Genomic DNA, 21,647 nt, shown 5'->3' with positions numbered 1-21,647 from the left:
CATTCCTAGACAACTCTCCTTTTAAAGTTAAGTTGTCCACATGCAGACTCTCTGGTACTCAGGGTGTTTACCAAAATCAAAGACTTCCATGGGTCAAGATTTAAACACAAACCATTGGATGAATGATGGGGACTGAATGTGTGATCTTGATTAGGAATAACAACCAGTAGAAGATAACTACCTACACTGAAATTCAACCTCCTCTACCCCTATGTCAGCTAGCGATCAACCAACAAAAACAACTGACATGTATACAGAACAACTGCACTTGCTCACAAAACACTTTTCAAAGTAATTATTCAGAGGGTGACTTGGAGCTACTCTTGAGAGGGCTTCACCTCTCCTTCCTCCTCTTCCTACCCTGCCCTGGAGGGAACACCCCTTGGTTTGACACTTGCTTTTTCACAAATCCACACAGCTGGTTATTCATTGTTTTAAGTGCTTACAAATAGCTTGGTTAAATTAGGGGAAGGGGGAGGCTTAATCTGGGCAATTTAAATTGTAATTTGCTCTCTCCTGTCTTGAAAGCTGGAAACTAACACCTTTTTCTTCCAGAACTTAACCTGCCCTTCATGGGTCTTAAAATAATTACTAAGACCTCCCAAATTGCTTCAGCCATCTCTCTAAATGTACTGCCAGCTAGATAACATCTGAGTTATTTAAACTACACAAATATTTCCTGTTCCTTTATGTAAGATCTTATTTGTTTGTCCAAGGTTTAGTTACATTAGCCACTGGAAAGCAGCTTTTATTGACGACCAAGCAAACAAAAAAGGCATCACCATTACAGATTCCTGTTGCCATGTGTTGATGATTTTCCCTCTGCTACTCGGTGGATCAGCACTCCCTCTGGACCTTCTCTTACTAGTAATGTAGTTTTAGAATAGCTCTTTACACAACATTCCTTTTATCTTCTTTTGCACCTTGCCCCTTGTCCTTGTTGTGTGCCTTCCTAATGCACTTCTCAGTCTGCCTGTGTTTTCCTCCTCTATATGTTTTACTGTGTTTCAGGTAAATGCGCTAACCAGAAGAGGAGCTACTTTTAAATAAATAAAACCAAAGCTCATGTTTTGCCACACTTTTAAAATTTTCAATGAATTAGTCACTAATTAAAATAATATAGCAAGGAATTAAAAAAAAAAAAAGCCAAGTCACAAGGTGAGACTGTTGACTCTGTAGCAAAGTTGCAAAGAAAGAAACTAAAGGGTTTAAGAAGCCCGATGGACTGATGCCAACATTTGAAACTCATCTCTTTCCAATATGCTGAAGTGGGGGGCATCTCAACCCGAGAGCACGTCTTGTACATCCAGAGTCAGGGACAGTGATTCGAGTTTGCCAAACCCAAAGTGAGTGACACCATGGCTGCAGGTCCTCTGAAAGATTTCTGTCTTACTAGGGGAGAACAAGTCTGTTTTTCCCTTTGTACATGATACCTGAAGTTGCTGATAATTCAAATTAATTAATCCAATCTAACCTGCATTTCTGGGAGAGTATCAGAGACAGCATAGTTCACCATCCTTAAATTGTTTCAGAAGTCTTGAGAAAATGATAATAGATGAAAAAAACATAGTTTAAGTTCTATCCATGAGGAAAATAAAAAGGTGTATTTGGGTGTATTTGAGCAACAAGCTTGTCATGACAATTTCATAAGATACAAAGTACCCAAAAGGTTAGAAACATAAGAGAAATCCAAACAGTGTGTTTCCCCTCTGCCCACTGGAATGCTGGAAAGGATTCTGTTTATTCCCACTCACCCTGTACATTGAGAGATCAATTCGAAGTGAATTATGAAGCTGGTCCAGAAGCTTCACAAATCGCTCTTTCTGTGGAGCAGAAAACACCAATAAACATCACATATCATCACTGTCGAATCAATGTTCACGAGTAAGCAGCAGGATATCTGGGAATTGGTGTCCAATCTCAGGTGAGTGGGAGGAAGCAATATGGATGCATGGTATTGTGCAAACAGTATTTTCTTTTGATTCTTGGATTTACTCTTATACTGTAATTATTTCTGAAGTCTGTGTAACATTAGAATTGTCAGAAAAATACTCCAGTATCACTATGAAGCATAGGCAGAACAAAAACTACTCTGACTTCTAGTCTGCAATTTGCACCAAACTTATATTTAAGAGAAAATACTTATTCAGAGGCAGAAAAGGGTCTAATTCAGAGCCATGACACACCTCCAAGATCTTATCTACTAGTTCAGTGACAAGTATTACAGGCTTCTCATGACTATCTTCTCGAGGTCAGGTCTCTCCACTGGATTCTGGTTTGGCATTATGAATACTTTACGCAATCTATAAATTTTCAGTCTGATGGGAAACATGAGCTCTTCCAAATAATTTTCCAGCACGCTCAACTCTACCGCATGTTATTTGAAAACCATTTTAACCATTAGGGGGATAGATTTTTGTTGTTGTTGTTTTAAAGCAGTTGCTGTTTTTAAAAACGAAGTTCTGAAACTATCAGATTACACGGTATATTCTATCAACAGCATCACCATGCAGAGTTTAATATTATTTGCTCATCTCCATACCATCTGTGCTCCAGTGGAATTTGAACATGAAGGATAGATATCACGACGCATTACACTGATTAATATCTAAAATGTGTGAGGATGATGACAAAACCATTCTCTCTGTCTAGTCTAGAAGAGCTCCACAGCTTCCAACTCCTCACAGATTTAATGTTCCTTAAACAGATCAAGTTATTTATTGAAAGGCAGAAGCATCATAGGCAAATTACAGAAGTCCAGTTGTAACATCACCAAACATGTAAACATACCCCAAAATTGGAGGCTGCAAAGCGGTCCGAAGCAGACACATTTGTGGAGGCAGTGGTGTGTGCATAATAAGCATTGATATTGGCAAGTAAGGTGCTCATCACAGCTGGCACACCTGGGCACATGTATTTAGAAGAGAGACATGCAAAATGCCTGCGAAAGGACAGCTCTGTAAGTCATTCTGGTCTCTTTTGTGTAGCACAACTTGACTCTATCCCTTTAATATCCCCCTTACTCTGGCTGGCACCATGAACAGATGAAAGTTACGTTTTCTCCCTTCCTGTAAATCTCTAGCATCTCAGAACTTTTTCAGAAAGATGTAATGTAGACAACAGATATGCTCAAAACAAGAGAAATCCCTTCACTACAGCCCTTTCCAGATCATAAAACCGCTTCTCAACTATTTGCTGCCAACAGCTTGTGACTCAGGTGATACCCTGGGTCCTGATGCCAATTCCTAGCGCCAAGCCTGACACAAGGAAATCTATATAATTTGCTGCCACTTGAAGGTAGCCACAGGTTCTGAGGTGACATGAGGCAGCAGCAGTTGGAAAGCATTCAAGCACAGCTAGATCACACGCTAGTATTTCTGTGCTGCACTCATGTGTGATTCCTTAGGGCTAACCCTTCCAGCCTGCAGGAAGCGTGCACGCTCATTTGTGTTTTCCTGTTTAACTACTCATTAAAGTGCAACGAACCCTCCTGAAGGGAGGAAATCTTGAAATTGTGCCAGAAGCATCTGGGCTTGAGAAATGGTTAAACAACCAAAGAAAATCTATTAGACATAAGGGGGAAAAAAAAAATCAGAGCTCAAGAGGTCTGATATTATGGGACATAGCAAGTAAAGTTCATTCCAACAGACAGGAGAGTTGGGCCATTTTTAAGCAGACCTTTTTAAGCAGGAATCCTCACTGATCTCCCAAACTAAATTTGGGAACTGTTTGCTAAATGCAGCTTTCTCCCTAAGGGACTCATCACAGACATCAGCTTCTGTGCTAGTTAACCTACAAACGATTATGAACAAAAAAGCTCCAGTAAGAGAATTTTACAGGAATTCACAAGTGGTATTTCGGACAAACATGATACTGATGCCTCAATGTTAACTTGCTTGCTACGTGATACCTATGTACCAATTGGTCATTTAGGCACTTGGTAAATAAAGACAGACACATAAAATGGCATTGTTTCGCTTGGAGAAGGCGTGAGGAATAGGAATCTTATCAACTTCTTGACTACTTGGCAGACAGGGGAAGGTTAGTGAGAAAACTGAGCCAGGCCAAAATCCTTTTAGAGGGAAGATGAAAAGATAAGCAGCAATATGCAGCAGTTACAGCACAGGAAATTCAAAGTGGGATTTTCCAATTTGGATTCCAACTAGGAATTTCTTCCCCAGGAAGAAATTTCCTGTTCCCCTTGGGACAAGAGCCCAGAGAGGTGGTGAATCTCCACACTTGGAAATTTTCAACAAGCTGAAAGAGGCCCAGAGCAGTCTGTTTCTGATTTCAGGTTAGCCCTTCTATAAGCAGGGACTAGACTTCCAGAGGTTCCTTCCAATTCTTTTCCATTTTGGCTTATATCAATATGCAGAAAAGGTGCTTGCAAGGTGACGTAAATACAGATCATAACTCATCCAAGGACCCAGACCCCAAAACTTTCAGCTTCTTATGTGAAAAAGTTCACTTTTGTCTGCTATATTTAATATTACATTTGAAAAAAGAAATCAGCTAAGCAGAGCACTACTAGTCTTTAAGAGGAAGAATGGCTAATCTGAAATCCAAGTAAAAGTACAGTGACAAGGAAAACGCTCTTTGAAGATCAAGAACTGCATTAGCCTAGCTCCAAAGAGGGCAAATCAGTGACTCCATTACTCAAACTTCCTATAAATGCCTTCAGCAGCACCTAGGAAATTAGCGACTTCAAAGGACTGTATCAATTGCCACAACAGACACATGGGGCAAAAACTTTTGCAAAAATTCATCCCTCCTCACATCATCAGAAATCTTCAGTGGGATCCTTGGGCAATACATTTTTGACAGAAGAGTGCTCAGATAGAAATTTTGAGTCTTAAAACAGGAATGGCTCAGCTATGCATAATAAAATATGGTCATTTACACTACCGAAGTTGGTGTAATCCTCAGAATGTTTTAAAAGTGTTCACACAAACTGTTCAGATAGATGCTTAGTTCCAGCACTTTGTCAGACATTAATTTCTAGACTTTGAGGAAACTAGTGATTCAGAGATAGGCAGTCTCTTTCAGCTCACAGTAAGCCCCATAAGGAGCAGCTGTTGCTGCCAAGCTTTCCACTACCAACACACTTCATCTTCTAAATATTAACAGTCACATCAGTTAGTTACACCAATCATCTGCACTGAAAACCACATAAAATGCATCTTACGTCATGGCCTGGTATATTGATTCGATGCCGTAGCGCATTGCAAATTCATCCACGATCTCTTGAGCTGTCTCATCAAAATACACCTTCCAGGCATCATCTCCTTTGGCATCAGGGATCTTCACCACCCCATTCCCTTGCACATCTGTGAGATGGTGAAAGAGGTTCTGAAATACAAAACAGGAATGAAATTATATGCGAGGCTGCTGAAGCCTCCAAGTGAGTTTCATGAAGAGCTTGGAACTGCTGAGAAGCGGCACTAACACAAATTTCTTTGCTCTCCTCCCTCTTCCCCCCCCACCATGTGTTTTCCTGCTTTTACCTCCTTTTCTTCTCGAGCGCTCCTAGCTGGATTTTTTTGCATGCATACCTACAAGTTTACCCAGCAGACATTGTGAATGATGCAGAGGAGTGCTTCAGCACAGTGAAACCACAGACTAATTAGTTTCCTGAAACCTACACATTTCTGTCCTCAGAATGAAATGCCTTAACATGGACAAGCTATTTAAACTAGCTGACGCAATAACCCTGTATGACTTTGTAGTTATTATTATACAGCAGAACAGTCCAAACAGATTTATTTTTTTTTCCCCGAAAAGGACATCCTTAAGATCACCCCTAACAACTAGACACTTGCATTATTATTCAACGTAACCTTTCACTTTATCTAACACTGCAAAGGCTTTCATCTATCATTGCTGTGCAGATTTGCACATTAAGTTCAGTGGGCTTCTCAGTAATCCTCAAATTCATGTCACTTACAGATTCATCAGCTTTTCAGACAGCTGGCTCCCTGTAGTAAGGGATGCAAAAGTCTAATGACCTCATTAGGATCCAGAGGACTCTGCTTTGCACTACTGTTTTTCCTGATTACATTATTCTAGCTGTAAATCACCTCCATTTGATGATACACAAATGAAAGAAGGTGATACTTAGAGAGACATATTTGCAAAAAAGAAGGGCGGCAAGTGATCATGTGTGTTCAGGAGGAAAAAAAAACGAAATAGCTTACCAAACAGAAGCCATCGCTGAATTAAAAAAACATAAATATGTATTGAAGGACACAACACAACCTACCAGAAGAAGCCTACTGATATGTTGTTCCTGTAGCTGAACACTCCTCTCTGTGATATATCTGTCCTTCTTTTCTATCTGAATTTGCTTAAACCTCAGTGGACCTCATGATAATCTTGTACGTCAGGTGAAAGGGCCTCTGACTACTCTTCATTATTTAGGCACTTAGAGACTGACCCTGCCACCTGCCTTCTCTTTGATAGACAGACTGGGCACCATGCATCTCCCTTTAGTCCTTCTCACAAGTCGTTTAGATTTCTCCCAACTTCTGCAGCCCTGCCTGCCCAGCTTAGTCCACCCTGAGACAGGTCAGTACCCAATAACCGCATCTTATCTTCTGTTCCCCAGTAGCTGTTTGTAGCTATACACCAGAGCAGCAACACTGAAGAATGTGTAACACCAATACCCGCATCACTCAACAGCCAGAGTCAAAGCCTTCTCCAGATCAGAATTTACTCATAAGGCATTTTAGAACGCCTTCTCTAAGGAAAGACATAGATACAGTACATGCTGAAAACATCACTCAAGGAAATTCAGAGGTTTCTCCACATTAAACGCACGTGAACTCTGAGTTGGACCAATGTGTGATCTCTGCCTGAGAGCAGCACAGCTGTGACAGTGGGACAGACTGAGCCAGCCAGTTCTCAGTGCAGGGAAGACAGCCTAAAGACTTCTTTGCCTTCCTGACAAAGCAGGTCTGATGATGCAGCGTGTTACCAGGCCTGCAGGGGAGGGGAAATAAAGCTCACCTAGGGCAAAGAGGAACATCTCAAGGAAATAAAGGTCAGAAAATTGCTCCTTCAAGAGACAGAGGGGACATGGTGATGACTGAGCTGAACTCGCTTCTTACCTCATGAAGGCAAGTGTACTGAATATGATATGGAGCCACTTTCTCCTCGCCTTTGATCTCCACGCTGATTTGCAGGCGAATAGCCCCAGACACTGCAGACTTATCTGTTCGCTTCTCTAGAAGGAAAAATCATCAGCAATTACATGCATTTTTCATGTCCAGAGCACAGGCATCTTGGGTAAAAACACTGGAAAAAAACCTGCTGGAATCTCAGGCTGAGCTTGTCATCAGAGTCACCATGGAGAAGACTTCTGACTTTTTTCTTTCAAAACTTTGAAAGACTGACTGTGAGCCAGTTCTCCTGACAGCAAATGTGCTATAGGGTCCCTGGCCTTGGATTCAGTCAGCTGAACAAGAACGACCAAGGACAGATCCCTTTTCTGAGAACACGGCTGACTGATGTGGAGTTTGTTCCTGCCTTCACCATAGTCCTGAGCTCCTGGGAATTGCTGGTTGTCCCTATCAAGATTTTTGACCTCCCAGGATTATTACTATGCCTTTCAAATCAGCACTGTCTGGTTACTTGTCAGTACTTTCTACAACATTCTATTCTGACCACTTGGAAAGGTCTCAACAACTTCCCAGCGCAGTCCCGCGCACTTGCAGATCTTGCTTGTGTCGGCACAAACAAAGGCACAGGACTGGAAACATGTCTCCAGCACAGGTAGAATCCAACCCTGCTCCAAGCATTTCCCTGCTGTACTTTCCAATGCCTGACAGGGAAAACCCATCACCCTTCTGACATGTTACACTCCTCTTCATCACAATGGGGATCAAAGCCTTGCAGCTGCTCCACAGCACCATCATATGCCCCTTGAAATTATGTGGTGGGGTTTTTTTTACTTTCTTTCTTGGAAACTGCCCAGATGCACCCAACTGTTCTTGAACGTTCCCAAACTTAACACGTGACATGTTCTCAGTCCCAAATCCCTACTCACCAAGGTTGTACCACACATCCATTTCTCCGCTCAGAGTACGGACTTCAATGATTGTCTGCCCCAGGAAATCATCCGACTCGCGTTTCAGTCGCTGCTTGACACGGGACTTGATGTCATCATCTTCATCCCATACTCGCACCTTGATCCGATCAGAAGAATTATGGCACTCACTGCAAACAAGATAAACATAATGTTGAGGAGCACATAATGCAGCCATGCTACATGCTTCATGCTCCTCTTGACCCCCTTGTCCAACAGTAGAGGGATGCATAAATAAAATGTAAACAAATGCCTATTTATTTAAAAGTTAAGTGTCTGATAGGAACTACACAACAATATTTTGGTGCATTCTACACGCTCCTGTGATCCTGCAGATGCTGCAACTCAGATGCATGCTGAAGGGCTGCCCTCCCTGACTGCAACCACACCAACTTCAGACTTGCTAAGTGGCTGCGACTCTCCTGCTCGTCCTCACTCTCAGCAGCAGCTCCCTAAACTTGGGAATTCTCTTCACTGCAGTTGCTTTTGCTGTGAAGTCCACAAAAGCCTGGTGATAGCTAGGCTGGTAAACTCGTCCTACACACCCAAAAATGCCGATGAGCATCTCACTGGTTTCTGATAGCTCTCTCCATCCATGATGATCTTTTGTTCAGCTGTAGGCGTTTAAGACTACTTGTGCTTATGCACATGCAGTATCTAGGATAGCACAGTCAAGGCCTATGACGAACACGCTTCATGCGGTTTTCTAATAGAAGATAAATAGCTCAGATTGAGGTAGCCCTCTTACTTCAAGACAGTCACAAAGCAGTAGTGTATTAATGTGCAACACATTACAATCAGATGATACAAACGCTGCTTGTGCATGGGAGGAAAGGGTCGAATATAGCAATTGCAAAGTTGGTATTTAATTACTGGAATTGATTCTGTCTATTATTCACAGCTCAGACTGATACTTTGTGCCCTGAGCAGATCAGTAAAGAAATTTCCATTTTAAAAAAAATACATCAGTTTACTGTTTGCTGAATCGGCACCCTCCAGCTTAACGCACAGGCAGAATTTGCAGCCTCCCCCTCTTTTTGGGTGTGCAGATACCTTTTGTAGACACAAACAGACTCCTGGATGTCAGAAGTGGGTAGAAGAACCTTATTGTAAGAGTTCTGCTCATTTACGGGGCATGCAATACAATAAAGCAATTTGAATGCTCATATGAGACCATGACAAGGGTGATTACTCACCATAACCACTACAAATGTCTGCCCTCAAGGAAATAAAATCTATGAAAACAGGCAACTTCTGCTGAAGGCCTGTTTTCCAGCCTTTTTAACTTTAACATGCTGCATCTGTTGCTAAGCAACAAGGAGATGGAAGAAATGGGTCAGAAGAGATCTGCTAAGCCCAGTCAATAAGATGTGGCAGTGACTGGTATTTGCATTCTCCCTATCAACAAATCATTTGGGCTTCTATTGCCATTAACGTGATTCAGGACTGTTTAACAGACACCCATGCCGCTCCTATCAATTTTTCCAGCCCAGAGGAGTAACTAGGAATTATATGCAGAAAGTTAGAGGCAATTCCAGACTGTTCTGATCACGGGCAGAGACCATCGTGCCTTTGCTGTGCAATCAAAGCTGTATTCAGAGTTCAGAAGAAGGAAGGTTCAATATTTCTCTCCTGCCTTTATTCTCCCCTTTCTCCTCCACTACTTCAAGGATGTCTTCCTTTAACCAAACCATGCAGCAAGTGTTCACAAGCAGGGAATGCTTGGACTGCTGCTCTTTGTAGCTCTCAAATTTATCTGAATGCATTACCGTGTCTACCAGCAACACAGCATAAGCATGTAAAAGACATCCTCCGCTCCTGGCACAGTGCACTAATGTATATCCTGGCCGCACTGTAGAGGCTCAGTGCTCAGAAGTGCACAGGTGCCTAAAAACACAGATTGGCACACTGTGCCATTTACAAATCGCCAGCAAGTTGCCTCCAGACTTCTTCAGACCTCACCTTCTGGCACACCAGTTCTTTCTTAGGACCACTTTCATCTTGTTCCTTTGCTACCAATGGTCAGAAACTGCTCTTTCCTTTAAGAAAACGTTCACTGCTTAGACCTAAATCTACCTTAAGTGGTACCACATGCATCGTCCCACACTCCTGGAATGGCTGGCTATCATCCTTCACTTCACATCCATCACATCTACTTTGCTATGCGGCTACAGCAGCATAACCCAATGCTAAATGCAACACTGAAGCATCTATTTTACCACACCTTTCTCTGTTGTTTTTAAAAGATGGCTCAACTCATATTTCTTATGCTGTTCCCATGCCAGAGAGTGAGGTTTATCAGTCGCTTACAGTGGCTGAAAGCCTTGGGCTGGTGGCTTACCCATAAAACATCATCTATGTCTGTAGGAATCACAGTCCTTGCTTTTGGTGAAGCAAAAGAGCTGTGTAATGCAGGTCCAACTTTCAGAGAGCACCCCAAAACTGACCCATGAATACTGGCAGACTTGGGCTTCTTAATTGATAACAGGCATTCTAACTAATGAGAAGTAGCTTCCAGTTTGTGACAGCATCACGATTCCGAAACTGTGGCTAACAAGCTCTGCTGCTAGAATCTTTCCCCTTCATTAATACAGGAGCTGGTACACTTCTAAAGACGCCTGCCCCACTTCTTGTTACATTTTTGTGAAGCTTGATTTCACTGTGTGCACACATCCATCCATCCAGGCTCCCACCGCTTTCCCAAGAGGATGAAGAGAGAAAAAACTCTCTGTGGCCCCATTGCAAGGAAGAAACTACCAAATGCTTTGAGGCCCATTTCTGAGTGAGAGAGACTGGAAACCAGGTTCCTTTTGTATGTGGCTCAGAATATCGTCTCTCTCTTTTTTTTTTTTTTTTAACAACCGGATTGTCCTGATGTTTGCAGTGGTGCCATTTTTATAAAGAACTTACTTTTACAGTTCAAGTTACCCAACGAAGTAACATTCGGGGAGACTGATTACGGCCTTTCAGTACCTAAAGGGGGCCTATAGGAAAGATGGGGAAAATCTTTTTAGTAGGGCCAGCTGTGACAAGACAAGGGGTAATGGTTTTAAACTAAACCAGGGTAAGTTTAGACTAGATCTAAGGAAGAAATTCTTTACAATGAGGGTGGTGAAACACTGGAACAGGTTGCCCAGAGAGGTGGTGGAGGCCCCATCCCTGGAAGCATTCAAGGCCAGGTTGGACGGGGCTCTGAGCAACCTGATCTAGTTAGCGGTGTCCCTGCTCCTGCAGAGGGGGTTGGACTAGATGACCTCTAGGGGTCCCTTCAAACCCAAAACATTCTATGATTCTCAGGAAACAGCACAGCAAATCTTTAAGGAAAATTAAAATCAAATAAATTGTGAAATTTTTTTCCATCAAGTTTTTCTGCCTGAAGCCAGTGGTTGCAGGAGCAGTGGAAGCAGCTGAACCTGGTTCTGCTGACTTGCTCTCTATCCCACTCTCTACCTCCATCTCTTCTGCCACACTCCCCTTTGGCCTTACCCAACCCCAAACTACCAATTCCCCACACACGTCCCCTGCACTGCCAATATTCTGGCCTCTTCCCATGCCCAGCTACCAACGAGGCTGAGGGGAAGCACGCAAGCGCACCAAGCTGTAGTTAATTCTGATCCGCGCACACGGTGGCATGCCCACACGCACGCTAACTGGTACATTGGTGGCTAAACAGAACAGGCAACTGCTGAATTTACATTACAGTGCCTCCCACAACGAAATTAGTAATTTGTATCCTTCTAGTCTGGCCCAAACTTCTGCAAAAAAAAAAAAAAAAAAATCATAGAAAGTGATTCTTAGTTCCAAGACCTCTGCCCACCTGTAAAGGTTGGCCCAAATTGGCTCAGATGATTCAGGGGTCTGGGACAGAGTATTGCACATGCCTCATCTCCTCCAAAAAGTGGAGAGAAAGAAAAAGGAGAAGTGTCTAAACCTGACCAGAACACCACTTTTGAGCCAGTGATTCATGCTCCAAAGCAAAAAACCCGAATGACATTAGTTCTGAATTTGCTAATCATTTGCTGCTTGTGCTAACAACATTTGCAGGACTGTTACTTAACCTCCACAGGAACACTAAAGCCAAAGTCATAAGCCTTGTTAAGTTGTGGTAACACTGAAAGTTCGCAAAAGTCCTGTCATAAGAGATACAAAGGTATACCTATGAAACCGTGTGTCCAGCAGGTCACAAAATATCTCGACCCACAGTAAAGATCGTAAGTTTAAAGCATAGAAAGTGCCAAATTGAAAACCTAGAAAACCTATAACCTTCTAACACCATTAGCTCATCTTGCTGAACCTACACTCAAAGACAGAGTCTAGTAAATACCCTTAAGGATGAAGGTCCATTTGTAACACATCCACATGAACATTTCTTCCCAATCAATTTCTCATCTCAACAAAGGCGCTAGCAACATGTTAACCCTGCAGGACACGCCAAGCCTTCAGTTTCATTCCACTGATGCTGCGGTGGGACCTAGGCTGTGCATCTCTAAAATGCACTGTGGGATGCCAACACGACCCTATCACTCAACATGCCCATTTTTCATAAAGATGTCTCCTTAAATTATGCTGCTTTCTTGAACCTTCTGCCCAAAGAACAGGAGAGCCCAGAGGCCCCAAATGCAGCCAGGACTCCGCTGTGCTTGGCGGCTCCCCTTGTAGAGCTGACAGGTCAACAAAGACAAAAAGCAAGAAGTAGATGTAGCAAGAACAAACAATGGAAGTGAGGGAACAGAGGCAGCAACAATATTTTGCAGATTTAAAAGTAGGTCAGTCAAACTCAGAATTTAAGTAGTTTTGTTGTGTTTTGATACTAAAAAAATACTTATGGTTCAAAGAGTCTAGTCAGTATCTACAGGGCCATATTCTGTGAGCGGCTTCCCTTCTGCACCATGGCAGATGCAGCTCTCAAGAAGGGCCTGTAAAGTTCCACAGTGCAGTGCAAGGGACATTTCCTGCAATGGTAGAGAAAGAAAGGAAAAATGTAGAGCTGCTTGCAGAAATAATGTCTGAGAGTGCAGGAGGTGGGCAAATGCACAGGAGAGAACAGATGAGTGAGACTTTAGGACCCATGATCATTGTTTTAGGAGGAAACATTTGCTTCTAAGGAGCAAAGCTTAAAAAAAAAAAAAAAAAAAAAAGCAAAGATATTTTCTGGAAAATGAGAAAGGAAGGGGTAGTTGTAGCAATCAGTATGAGAAAGCCCGGCAAAGAATTATAACAACATACACAGAGGGAGCAGAAAAAAAGTTGTCTATGGGAAATGGTCTGGCTGAAAAAGCAGGAAGATTTGGCTGTAGTTCAGATGAAGTGTCTTGACACCGCAGGGTCCAACTGGAAGCTCTGTTGTGGCCAACCTCAATGGGAATGGAAGGGAGAAAACTTCTCAGGACAAGTTAATTTTTAAACAATGTCAAGTCTCCTGTATTAGAGAGAAAAAAAAGACACTGGAGAAAACACCGAAGGCAAAATCAGAGTGGTAAGAGAACGAAGCTAAAATCCTTAGCAGCTTAGAAGTTAAGTGTGACAGCACAGTTATATTGCCCTGAGATCCAGCTGTTGCTGTCTAAGAACAAAGAAATGAGTTTTCTGTTCCTACTAGCATGAAGCTCTTTTCTTAGGGGAACAAGTACAATCATTTTGCTGTTACCCAATGCTACAACACCGACTGACAAATTAATGGTGCGGCTCCCCTAACTACAAAGAGCAGATAAAATGATTCTGAGCGTTACAACCTTAGCTAAATTAACTCAGCTTCCTAACAGTGGCTTGCCACAAGGCATCAACTCTGCATTCAGATTTAAGGTTCACATTGGTAACTGAGTGGGATTTTATCAGCGCGCCAGTTTCAGCATCTGCAGTACCTGGAAAATAAACAAAGCAAGACAAACCGAATGGCCCCTGCCACGCAGTAAAGTGAGGCTGAGGGTGCAGAGTTACAGTGGCATTTATAAACACAGTGGTCTCAGGAGGGGAAGTCTGAAAAACAGCTCTGGAACAGTCAGATGTAACCACAGAGACAACTGAAACACGTTGAGCTTGATAACAGGCTCAGCAGCTGAAAGTGAAATTGAGGAACCAACTAGAAGTTTGGGTGACAACCCAGTCAGTGGTTAGCTATGCAAAAGCACCATTCCCAAAGGATTAACAGGAACATACATCATATGGGGCTCTGCATGCCCTAGTAAAATATTGATTATCTGCTAGCAGGAGGCACTGCATTTATTTTAACTCAGTTACTCTTACGCGGTGAGAGAGAATAAACATGCCTCCTGCAAACTGTTCAGTGACAATGTAATCTGTTCCAGGCAATGATTTCACACCCACCATTCAAAGCTCCAGACGCAGCTGTACTCAGACAATACAACTTCAAGGGGATATTACTGCAAAACGAACGAGTCATTTTGTGCCTACGCCAAGAAAAACAGCAAAGTCCTGTTTGAATCCAGTAACTTCTAGTGCTCACGGTCACCAGGGCACTTCCTGAAAAAATGGTACAGACAAGGAGCCTCCAACCGAGCCCCAGGCTCTCCCTTTAAAATGGAAACTTTGTCCTGCGGTCAAAAGTTTATTCTCCTAAACACTGCCTGCCAGCGTAACCCATTCAAGTGGATGCTCAGCTTCAGCCTTTGCAAAAAAGATTCTAGGAAGCCTGTATTTTCTACTGACAGCTTAAAAGATGCCTAAATGAGGGATTAATGTCCTGTTCTAATTGCAGTGAATAGTGCAAAAATGTCTTCCCTCTAGTATTACCGGGCTGTTTCCTAAGGAAGTGAGAGCTACGCAGACTTGTTATGAAAGCTTCTACGTTCCAGCAAGTTTTGTGAAAAAATTACAGCTAGATGGAGAAGAGAAACCCATACCAGCTGCCGTCCCTGGAAAGCCTGCAGCCACCTGGCTCTCATCGGCATCTCGCCCATCCAGACACCTCAGAACCAGCTGGAGGTAGGACATGTGCCGCCTTCTGTCCGAGGGCAAGGGAGGAGAGCTGAGGGCACAGAGGAGAAATGTACAGGACAAAGCAAGGCAGCTACCTATAAGCCTGCTCATCATAGCTGTAGGAAAGGGATCTGGGACTACTGCAGAAGGGGAACGGGATGTAAAGCAAGGCAAGCAGGCTTCCTTGCTCACGGAACATTTCTGTATATTGCAGCAATCGCTGGTGTCCCCCATCAAGCTTCTTACTGCCAAGCACCATATATGCAGAGTCTTTGCACGAAGCCTGCAAAACTTCGAACTCAGAAGGAAGATCAAACCCTTTTATTTTCATAGGTCTTCAAACTCCAAAGAAAGATACAAAAATCCCTCTATAACAACATGCTTCCTAAAGCTAAAGATGTAAATATAAAAAGAGATAATTTTCAGAAGGAAACATGACGTGCAATCACTTGCTCAGACAACAAGAATATGCTTCAAGAACCGGTCATTAATCTAAGCAGATGCCTATAGTGACATAAATATTGCTTATAATGGAAACAAGAAGTGTTTTCAACATTGTCTCTTCTAAAATACGGTTCTAAATCTGGGCCTCCAAATCAGGTCAAGCCTACCACAACATCTTTTTTCTGAAAATATACAGAAAAGGAACAAAGTCATATTCAAGGAGAGGTATTTAAGTTAATATACTTTTCCATCCATCACTATAAATAAGCACAGAAAAACTATTTGAAATAGGTTACTACAGCCTTAAAAATTTTAAAAGTTGTTTAAGCTGCTTTTAATAAACTTTACTGAGCCTGTAGAAAGAACTGTGTCACTCAGCTGTACGTAGTCTGTCTCAATTCATGCCATGGATTACAATAACAATGCTATAATTATAATGACTGATGCACACAGAATTCTGGCTCTATATCCAACCTTTGAAAAGACACTGGAATTGTGATTGCATAAAAGACACTGGGCACCTAATGAACACCAGCTACAAACAAGTCTGTCCAACAAGCCAAACAAAAAAGGAACACTGATTGCTAACCCACACATTAGTTACTGACCTGACCTGTCTCTGCTCACAGATCTTGTACCCATTTAAACGTTTAAGCGTTTTGAACACCAAGCTTTTCATATGTCTACTGCAAGGTAGGTTTTCAATAACTACCAGCACACCTTTATACCACTGTAGCAAATTAACTTCATTCTAAGGAACAAACACCCCACACCCCCTAACCCTTTAAATTTGACAGTCTCTTGACTGTCCTGACAATCTCTTCTAAAAAATCTTGGTATGTAATGGGTATTTTTGGCCTGCATATGTTGATTTAAATTTCCATTTGATTATGGGGTAGAAAATTTCATAAATTTTAAGAGTTGTAAGCTGAAAAAAGATCCATAAATGCAAAAAAGTAAGATGGGCGTGTAAAAGACCAGTGCTGCATACACTTCTAAATGACTCATTCCTCATCCAGCATAAGGTGAGCTTTGACATCTACTAATGAAACGACACATTGATTCCAGTACTGAATGCTCTCCCGCCATTGATCTGGACACTGTGCTCATTTCCTTCACCTCTTCCTGCTATTCCAAGGCAATTAAAACAACCACCTAGACATAGGAAAGACAGAAAGTAGCATCAACTCTAATGCCCAACAGCATATTATCTGCTGAATCACAGACATGGCGATAAAATCTAAACAGTGGCACCGTTAAAACTGTGACATTTATCACGTTGCGCTATCTATCTTTAAACATAGGATTTGTTGAAGCTCCTAAAATTAGAAGGGAACACACTGCAAATACCATGGTAACTACTTGGCATGGTAAATCAAGGTCCTTAAGGCTCCCACACAGACTTACTTCTATTGTGACTAGAGTTAGCCAAATGGCACCTAAGCATACTTACTACTTACCGAGCAGTAATGTTACCTTGGATTAAACTAAGAATAAAGCCAAGAGCTTACTTGCTCAAAATAGCACCAAGATTTTTCTACTGTTAATGAGTAGCTCAAAACTACTTTAAAAATAATTTTGTTTGTACCGTGCATTGTAAAGACAAAGCTGAGCTGATATAAGCCTGATTTTAAAACATAAACAAATTTCTATTTGCAGATAGAGCTCCCCCCAAGCAGCTTAGGAAAAAGCAGGGATGAAAAAAAAAAAGAAAAAAAAAAGAGAGAAGGGACAAGGGAAGAGCTTACACATTAAAGGAAATAAACATGTTTGAGGTTGAATGAGATCATCCAGAATCTTCAGGAAAGGCTTGCTGGATTTCATGTCTCCATTTTGTTTTATAACATGTTCCATGATAAATTGAGGGTACTGTTTACTTATGCAGTAAGAGCAGGATGGAATAATACATTCTTCAGCCTTCTGAGAATAGCTGATATCCAAAAGAATTGAGCCTCCAGCCTTTGCTTTCAATTCAGACATGAATACATTGCTCATCTTGAAAGCAGATAATCCCTCAAGTTATTGTTACATTGATTTTTCCAGAATTAAAAGAGGACACTTGGTAGTGTCACAGAAAAGTGACAGACAACTGCCTACTTTTAACCTTTGTTGGTCAAACACCAGTAGCAAGTCACAGCAATAGGTCACGGGAAGTTTGCTTAGGATTTTACACAAACTTTACTCTTTTATATTACAAAGAATTTTGAAAGTATGTCTGTTAACCAGGAACAAAAGTTGCTGAGTTAAAGATTTTCCCCTCTCTTTAGAATTCTGTAGAAACACCAACATAAAAGTGTTCACAGAGCAGACCATTTATATATACACAAGTAAGACAGATGAAATGGACATAACAATGTATGTGGCACACACAAAGACATCAACCCGCCAGACGCACACACACAACGCTGAGCGGAAATGAAACCATCATGCATTACAGGTGGTGTGGGAATGCATACTGACAGAGAAGACATAGCTGCCAAAGCGCAGATTGTACAAACTGCCAAAATGGGGCTGAGAGTCCTTATAAGAGCACTTACAAGTAAAACTTCTCTTCCCAGACAGGGTTCAGATTCCCAAAAATTGTTTTTGTCCTCTTCTTTGTTTTACCCACTTGAACAGTTACGTATGGATCGCTGGATCCAGTCTTGTCTTTGGCCTGCAGACCCTGAGCACACAGCACTGGAAGGAAAAGAGACCGGTTACCACTATCATGCAATAAGACAATGTGTCCACACATCACGTGAAGCAGCAGCTCAGAATGGCCAAAGAAACAGGAATATCACTCATAAGATGTTTTCTGATGAGCCTGACCTCGTGGTGCACTACAGTGCCTTGGGTATGAGTATCTCCACCCGTAACCTGTACACTGAGCAGAAAGCAATGCAGGACAGAGAAGCCCTTCCTCTCCATTCTCTCTAGCTTCACACCAACTCTCTCTTACCTTAGGCTCCCAAAAGAGGCCAAGAGAACTTCCCTCACTCACCCGTGATCGTGATCTTTGCTGACCATTTTGAGGTGCCATCAAGCACACTCTGCTTCACTGTCTTCATTTGCTGAGCATGTGTCAATTTGCTCTCACAAAACACATCTCTGATCAAGTCAAAGATCTCTGGCTTGTTCCGCTCACGGATTTTCATGCGATCCTTCATGGCCATGATGAAATTCTGGGTTCGGTCTTCAGCTCCATGCTTCGAGCTCTTCTCCGCTGCTCCTGTGCACCAGAAAGTACACAATGCTCATCAGAAACAGACAAACACAAAGTCATGCTTCACTGAATCTGGACAGCAGGATCAGAGCCATGAGTTACCTTGCATGTGATGGCTCTTGCTATTGACTTTTACAGTTAGAGACACACACAGCCCCCGTTTCAACATACACACAAGAGAATCTGGACCACTTGGAGCTGGGAGGGTATAAGGGAAGGGGTATGCTCAGACACCTCTGTGACCTGGGACCAGGTTCTGTACTACATAGGTATTTAACTGTAACTGGAAAAAGAGAGGCTTCTTATCACTTGCATACCTCTTTTAAAGTTTAAAATTTCATGTAATTATAAGAATGCTCCCACAACCAACTACTTCCTACTCAATTTTGGCAGTCATGTTTGCTGTCAAACTTCAGCCACTGACTATTGAGTCAGATGCGAGGCATGCGTTAATGAAAGCACTGACATGAGCTAACAAGGCAGACAAACCAGGGTGTGAAATGAAAAGCAGGAACCCAAGACTGCACGGTCTCTCTACGTGCAGTCTGCAGTGATTTCAAGTTATGATCTTAAATCAGATTAAGTTAAACCAGTACAAAAGTCCTGTGAGTACATTCAGTCATAGTATTCCTGTTTAGTTTTTGCTTGGTTTTCTTTTCTGGGATAGTTTAATTGAAGTAAGCTTTGTTAGTTTTGTATGCTTTTGCTTGTTTTTCTCTTCTGGGATAGTTTAATTAAAGTAAGCTTTGTCCTAGAAAAATGATCTTAATCCAGGTGTTCACAAAATATTAAATTACCTTAAAAATATGCATTAAAGCAGGTATAAGTGTGTGCAAAGGGAGCCATTAATCACCAAGACACATAAAACTGGTTTTTTTTTTCTGGAAGAAGTGGGCAAACATGATATCTGGAGCACCTTTAATATAAAGCATTACACTTTTGCATATGAAACAGTTTCAGCAGGCAGCAACCAAATATTAATAAAGTTCTATGAACACAGACACATAAAGGACCCCCAGCAGTACAGCATAACAGGCAACCTTGTTAGCAGGCTCGACAGGGTGCACAGTGACTAAGGCTGCCTGAAGACATCCATTTCCAGGGCCTTCAATCTAATACCTTTCACCGTTACTAAATTCACTTCAATAAGGAAACAAAACTCAATTATAACTTCCACCGTCCAAACCAAAAATAATAAAAACACAGTTTGGAACAGACTGTGACCGCTGAAGTTTCAGAAGTTCATTAAGGATACTGCATACCAAGGCATGCTATTAAGGACCTGGGTATAAAACAAGCCGTAACTCCGCATTACCTGGTAATTATTTTTTTTCATTTTACTTGCTAGAGGCTTGATGTTCAGCATTTCATTTAGTACAATAAAATGTATCTGCCCCAGAGTTTCCTATTGTTGGCTTAAGATGAAATGAAATCAAAATACTGGAATTAATTATGCAGTCCCTGCTGCCTCTACTCACCGGTGAAGAACTAGTACCACCCAAAGTGATGTCTTGTATCGGGCAATCATCCAGCTGTAGACCCAACATTTATTAAAGGAATATGAAACCAAAATCATACCAGGGGCTATACTTTGAACTTCAGATAAGAAGTGCCGTTCAGCTTTAGCAGAACTAGGTCTTCTGGGGATGAAGGTGGACTCTGTCCAGTATATGCAGAGCTACGGAAAATTATTGGGAAATCAGGAAAGGCCAAACAGAACAGTTTGCCTTTCCTAGCTGTAAATCTGTAGTGATCCAAAGAAACCAACCCTGCCCTGACTCTTCTGGCTTCAAGGAAATTAAAAACCAAATCCAAACATTAAGAGTTCATGTTGTGCATGAGCAGAGCACTCTATTTCAGAACCATTTTCTAAATAAATTACTAGCCAGGCAGCTTGCAAATGTAAATGTTTCCCTGTTCATCACTGAGATGGGACAAGAGTTATCACAGTTCTGGGGTGGCATGATCATTGCCTTAATGCAAGCACTCCAGGAGCATCAAAAGATGCTTTAGAATGCAAACTTGGACAAATGGAGGAATTCTAATTGAAAAAAAGATCTAACATCCCCACCACCTCCAGACACCTTGCATAGCGCATTTATCCCTCTGAAAGGCTAGCAGCAGGCCAGGGCATCCTGGGTTGCAGCTTGTGCAAGCTATGTGTTGTGGTTTAACCCCAGCTGGCAGCTGAGCCCCACACAGCCACTTGCTCGCTCCCTGCGGGTGGGAGGGGGGAGAGAATCGGAAGGGTAAAAGTGAGAAAACTTGTGGGTTAAGGACAGTTTAACAATTGAAATAAAGTAAAATAATAATCATAATAATAAAAAATTGTAAAATAAAAACAAGGGGGGAGGACAGAGAAGAACAAAACCCAGGAAAAACAAGCGATACAACTGCTCACCACCCGCTGATGGATGCCCAGGCCGTCCCTGAACAGTAATCGCTGCCCCCTGGCCAGCTCCCCACAGTTTATATACTGAGCATGACGTCATATGGTATGGCATATCCCTTTGGCCACTTTGGGTCAGCTGTCCTGGCTGTGCCCCCTCCCAGCTCCTTGTGCACCTCCTCGCCAGCAGAACACGGGAAGCTGAGAAGTCCTTGACTTAGTATAAACACTGCTTAGCAACAACTAAAACATCAGTGTGTTATCAGCATTATTCTCATGCTGAATCCAAAACACAGCACTATACCAGCTACCAGGAAGAAAATTAACTCTATCCCAGCCGAAACCAGGACACCATGTCACACAGACACTTAGAAATCCCTCTCTTTTGTCACCTCTAAGGCTTGGCTCTGCTTCCTGACTTTTAGGCAAAACCCCCACCTCCATCCATGCTGCTGCCGCACTCTGCCCAGATAATTTGCCCAGGTAAGAAGGCTCTGTTATTCCTTCCCTGGGAAAGGTCTCTCTCCCCCTGTAGAGGCTGCACCTGAACTGCAGTGTGAAAGCCAGAATCAGACAGACACCTTATTTAA

The 21,647-nt window shown here is 42.2% G+C and overlaps 1 protein-coding gene across 3 annotated transcripts in view; it reads right to left on the bottom strand.

The window, feature by feature from the left end:
- Positions 1–21,647, bottom strand: part of UNC13B (unc-13 homolog B) — a 194,986-nt gene that overhangs the window by 57,182 nt on the left and 116,157 nt on the right. For all 3 annotated transcript variants that reach the window (XM_035902676.1, XM_035902675.1, XM_009647276.2), the window contains exons 15-21: positions 18,447–18,674; positions 18,001–18,142; positions 8,045–8,214; positions 7,107–7,222; positions 5,186–5,349; positions 2,791–2,941; positions 1,755–1,823 (exon numbers count right to left, since the gene is read on the bottom strand). In XM_035902676.1, the coding sequence (XP_035758569.1) occupies positions 1,755–1,823; positions 2,791–2,941; positions 5,186–5,349; positions 7,107–7,222; positions 8,045–8,214; positions 18,001–18,142; positions 18,447–18,674 (1,040 nt within the window). The remainder of the gene's footprint in view (positions 1–1,754; positions 1,824–2,790; positions 2,942–5,185; positions 5,350–7,106; positions 7,223–8,044; positions 8,215–18,000; positions 18,143–18,446; positions 18,675–21,647) is intronic.

Source organism: Egretta garzetta, unplaced genomic scaffold, assembly GCF_000687185.1.
Source record: "Egretta garzetta isolate BGI_Z169 unplaced genomic scaffold, ASM68718v1 scaffold59, whole genome shotgun sequence".
In the NCBI taxonomy this organism is placed as follows: Eukaryota; Metazoa; Chordata; class Aves; order Pelecaniformes; family Ardeidae; genus Egretta; species Egretta garzetta.
The sequence above is the reverse complement of the archived record's forward strand: the minus strand, read 5'-3'. Positions and strand labels throughout refer to the sequence as shown.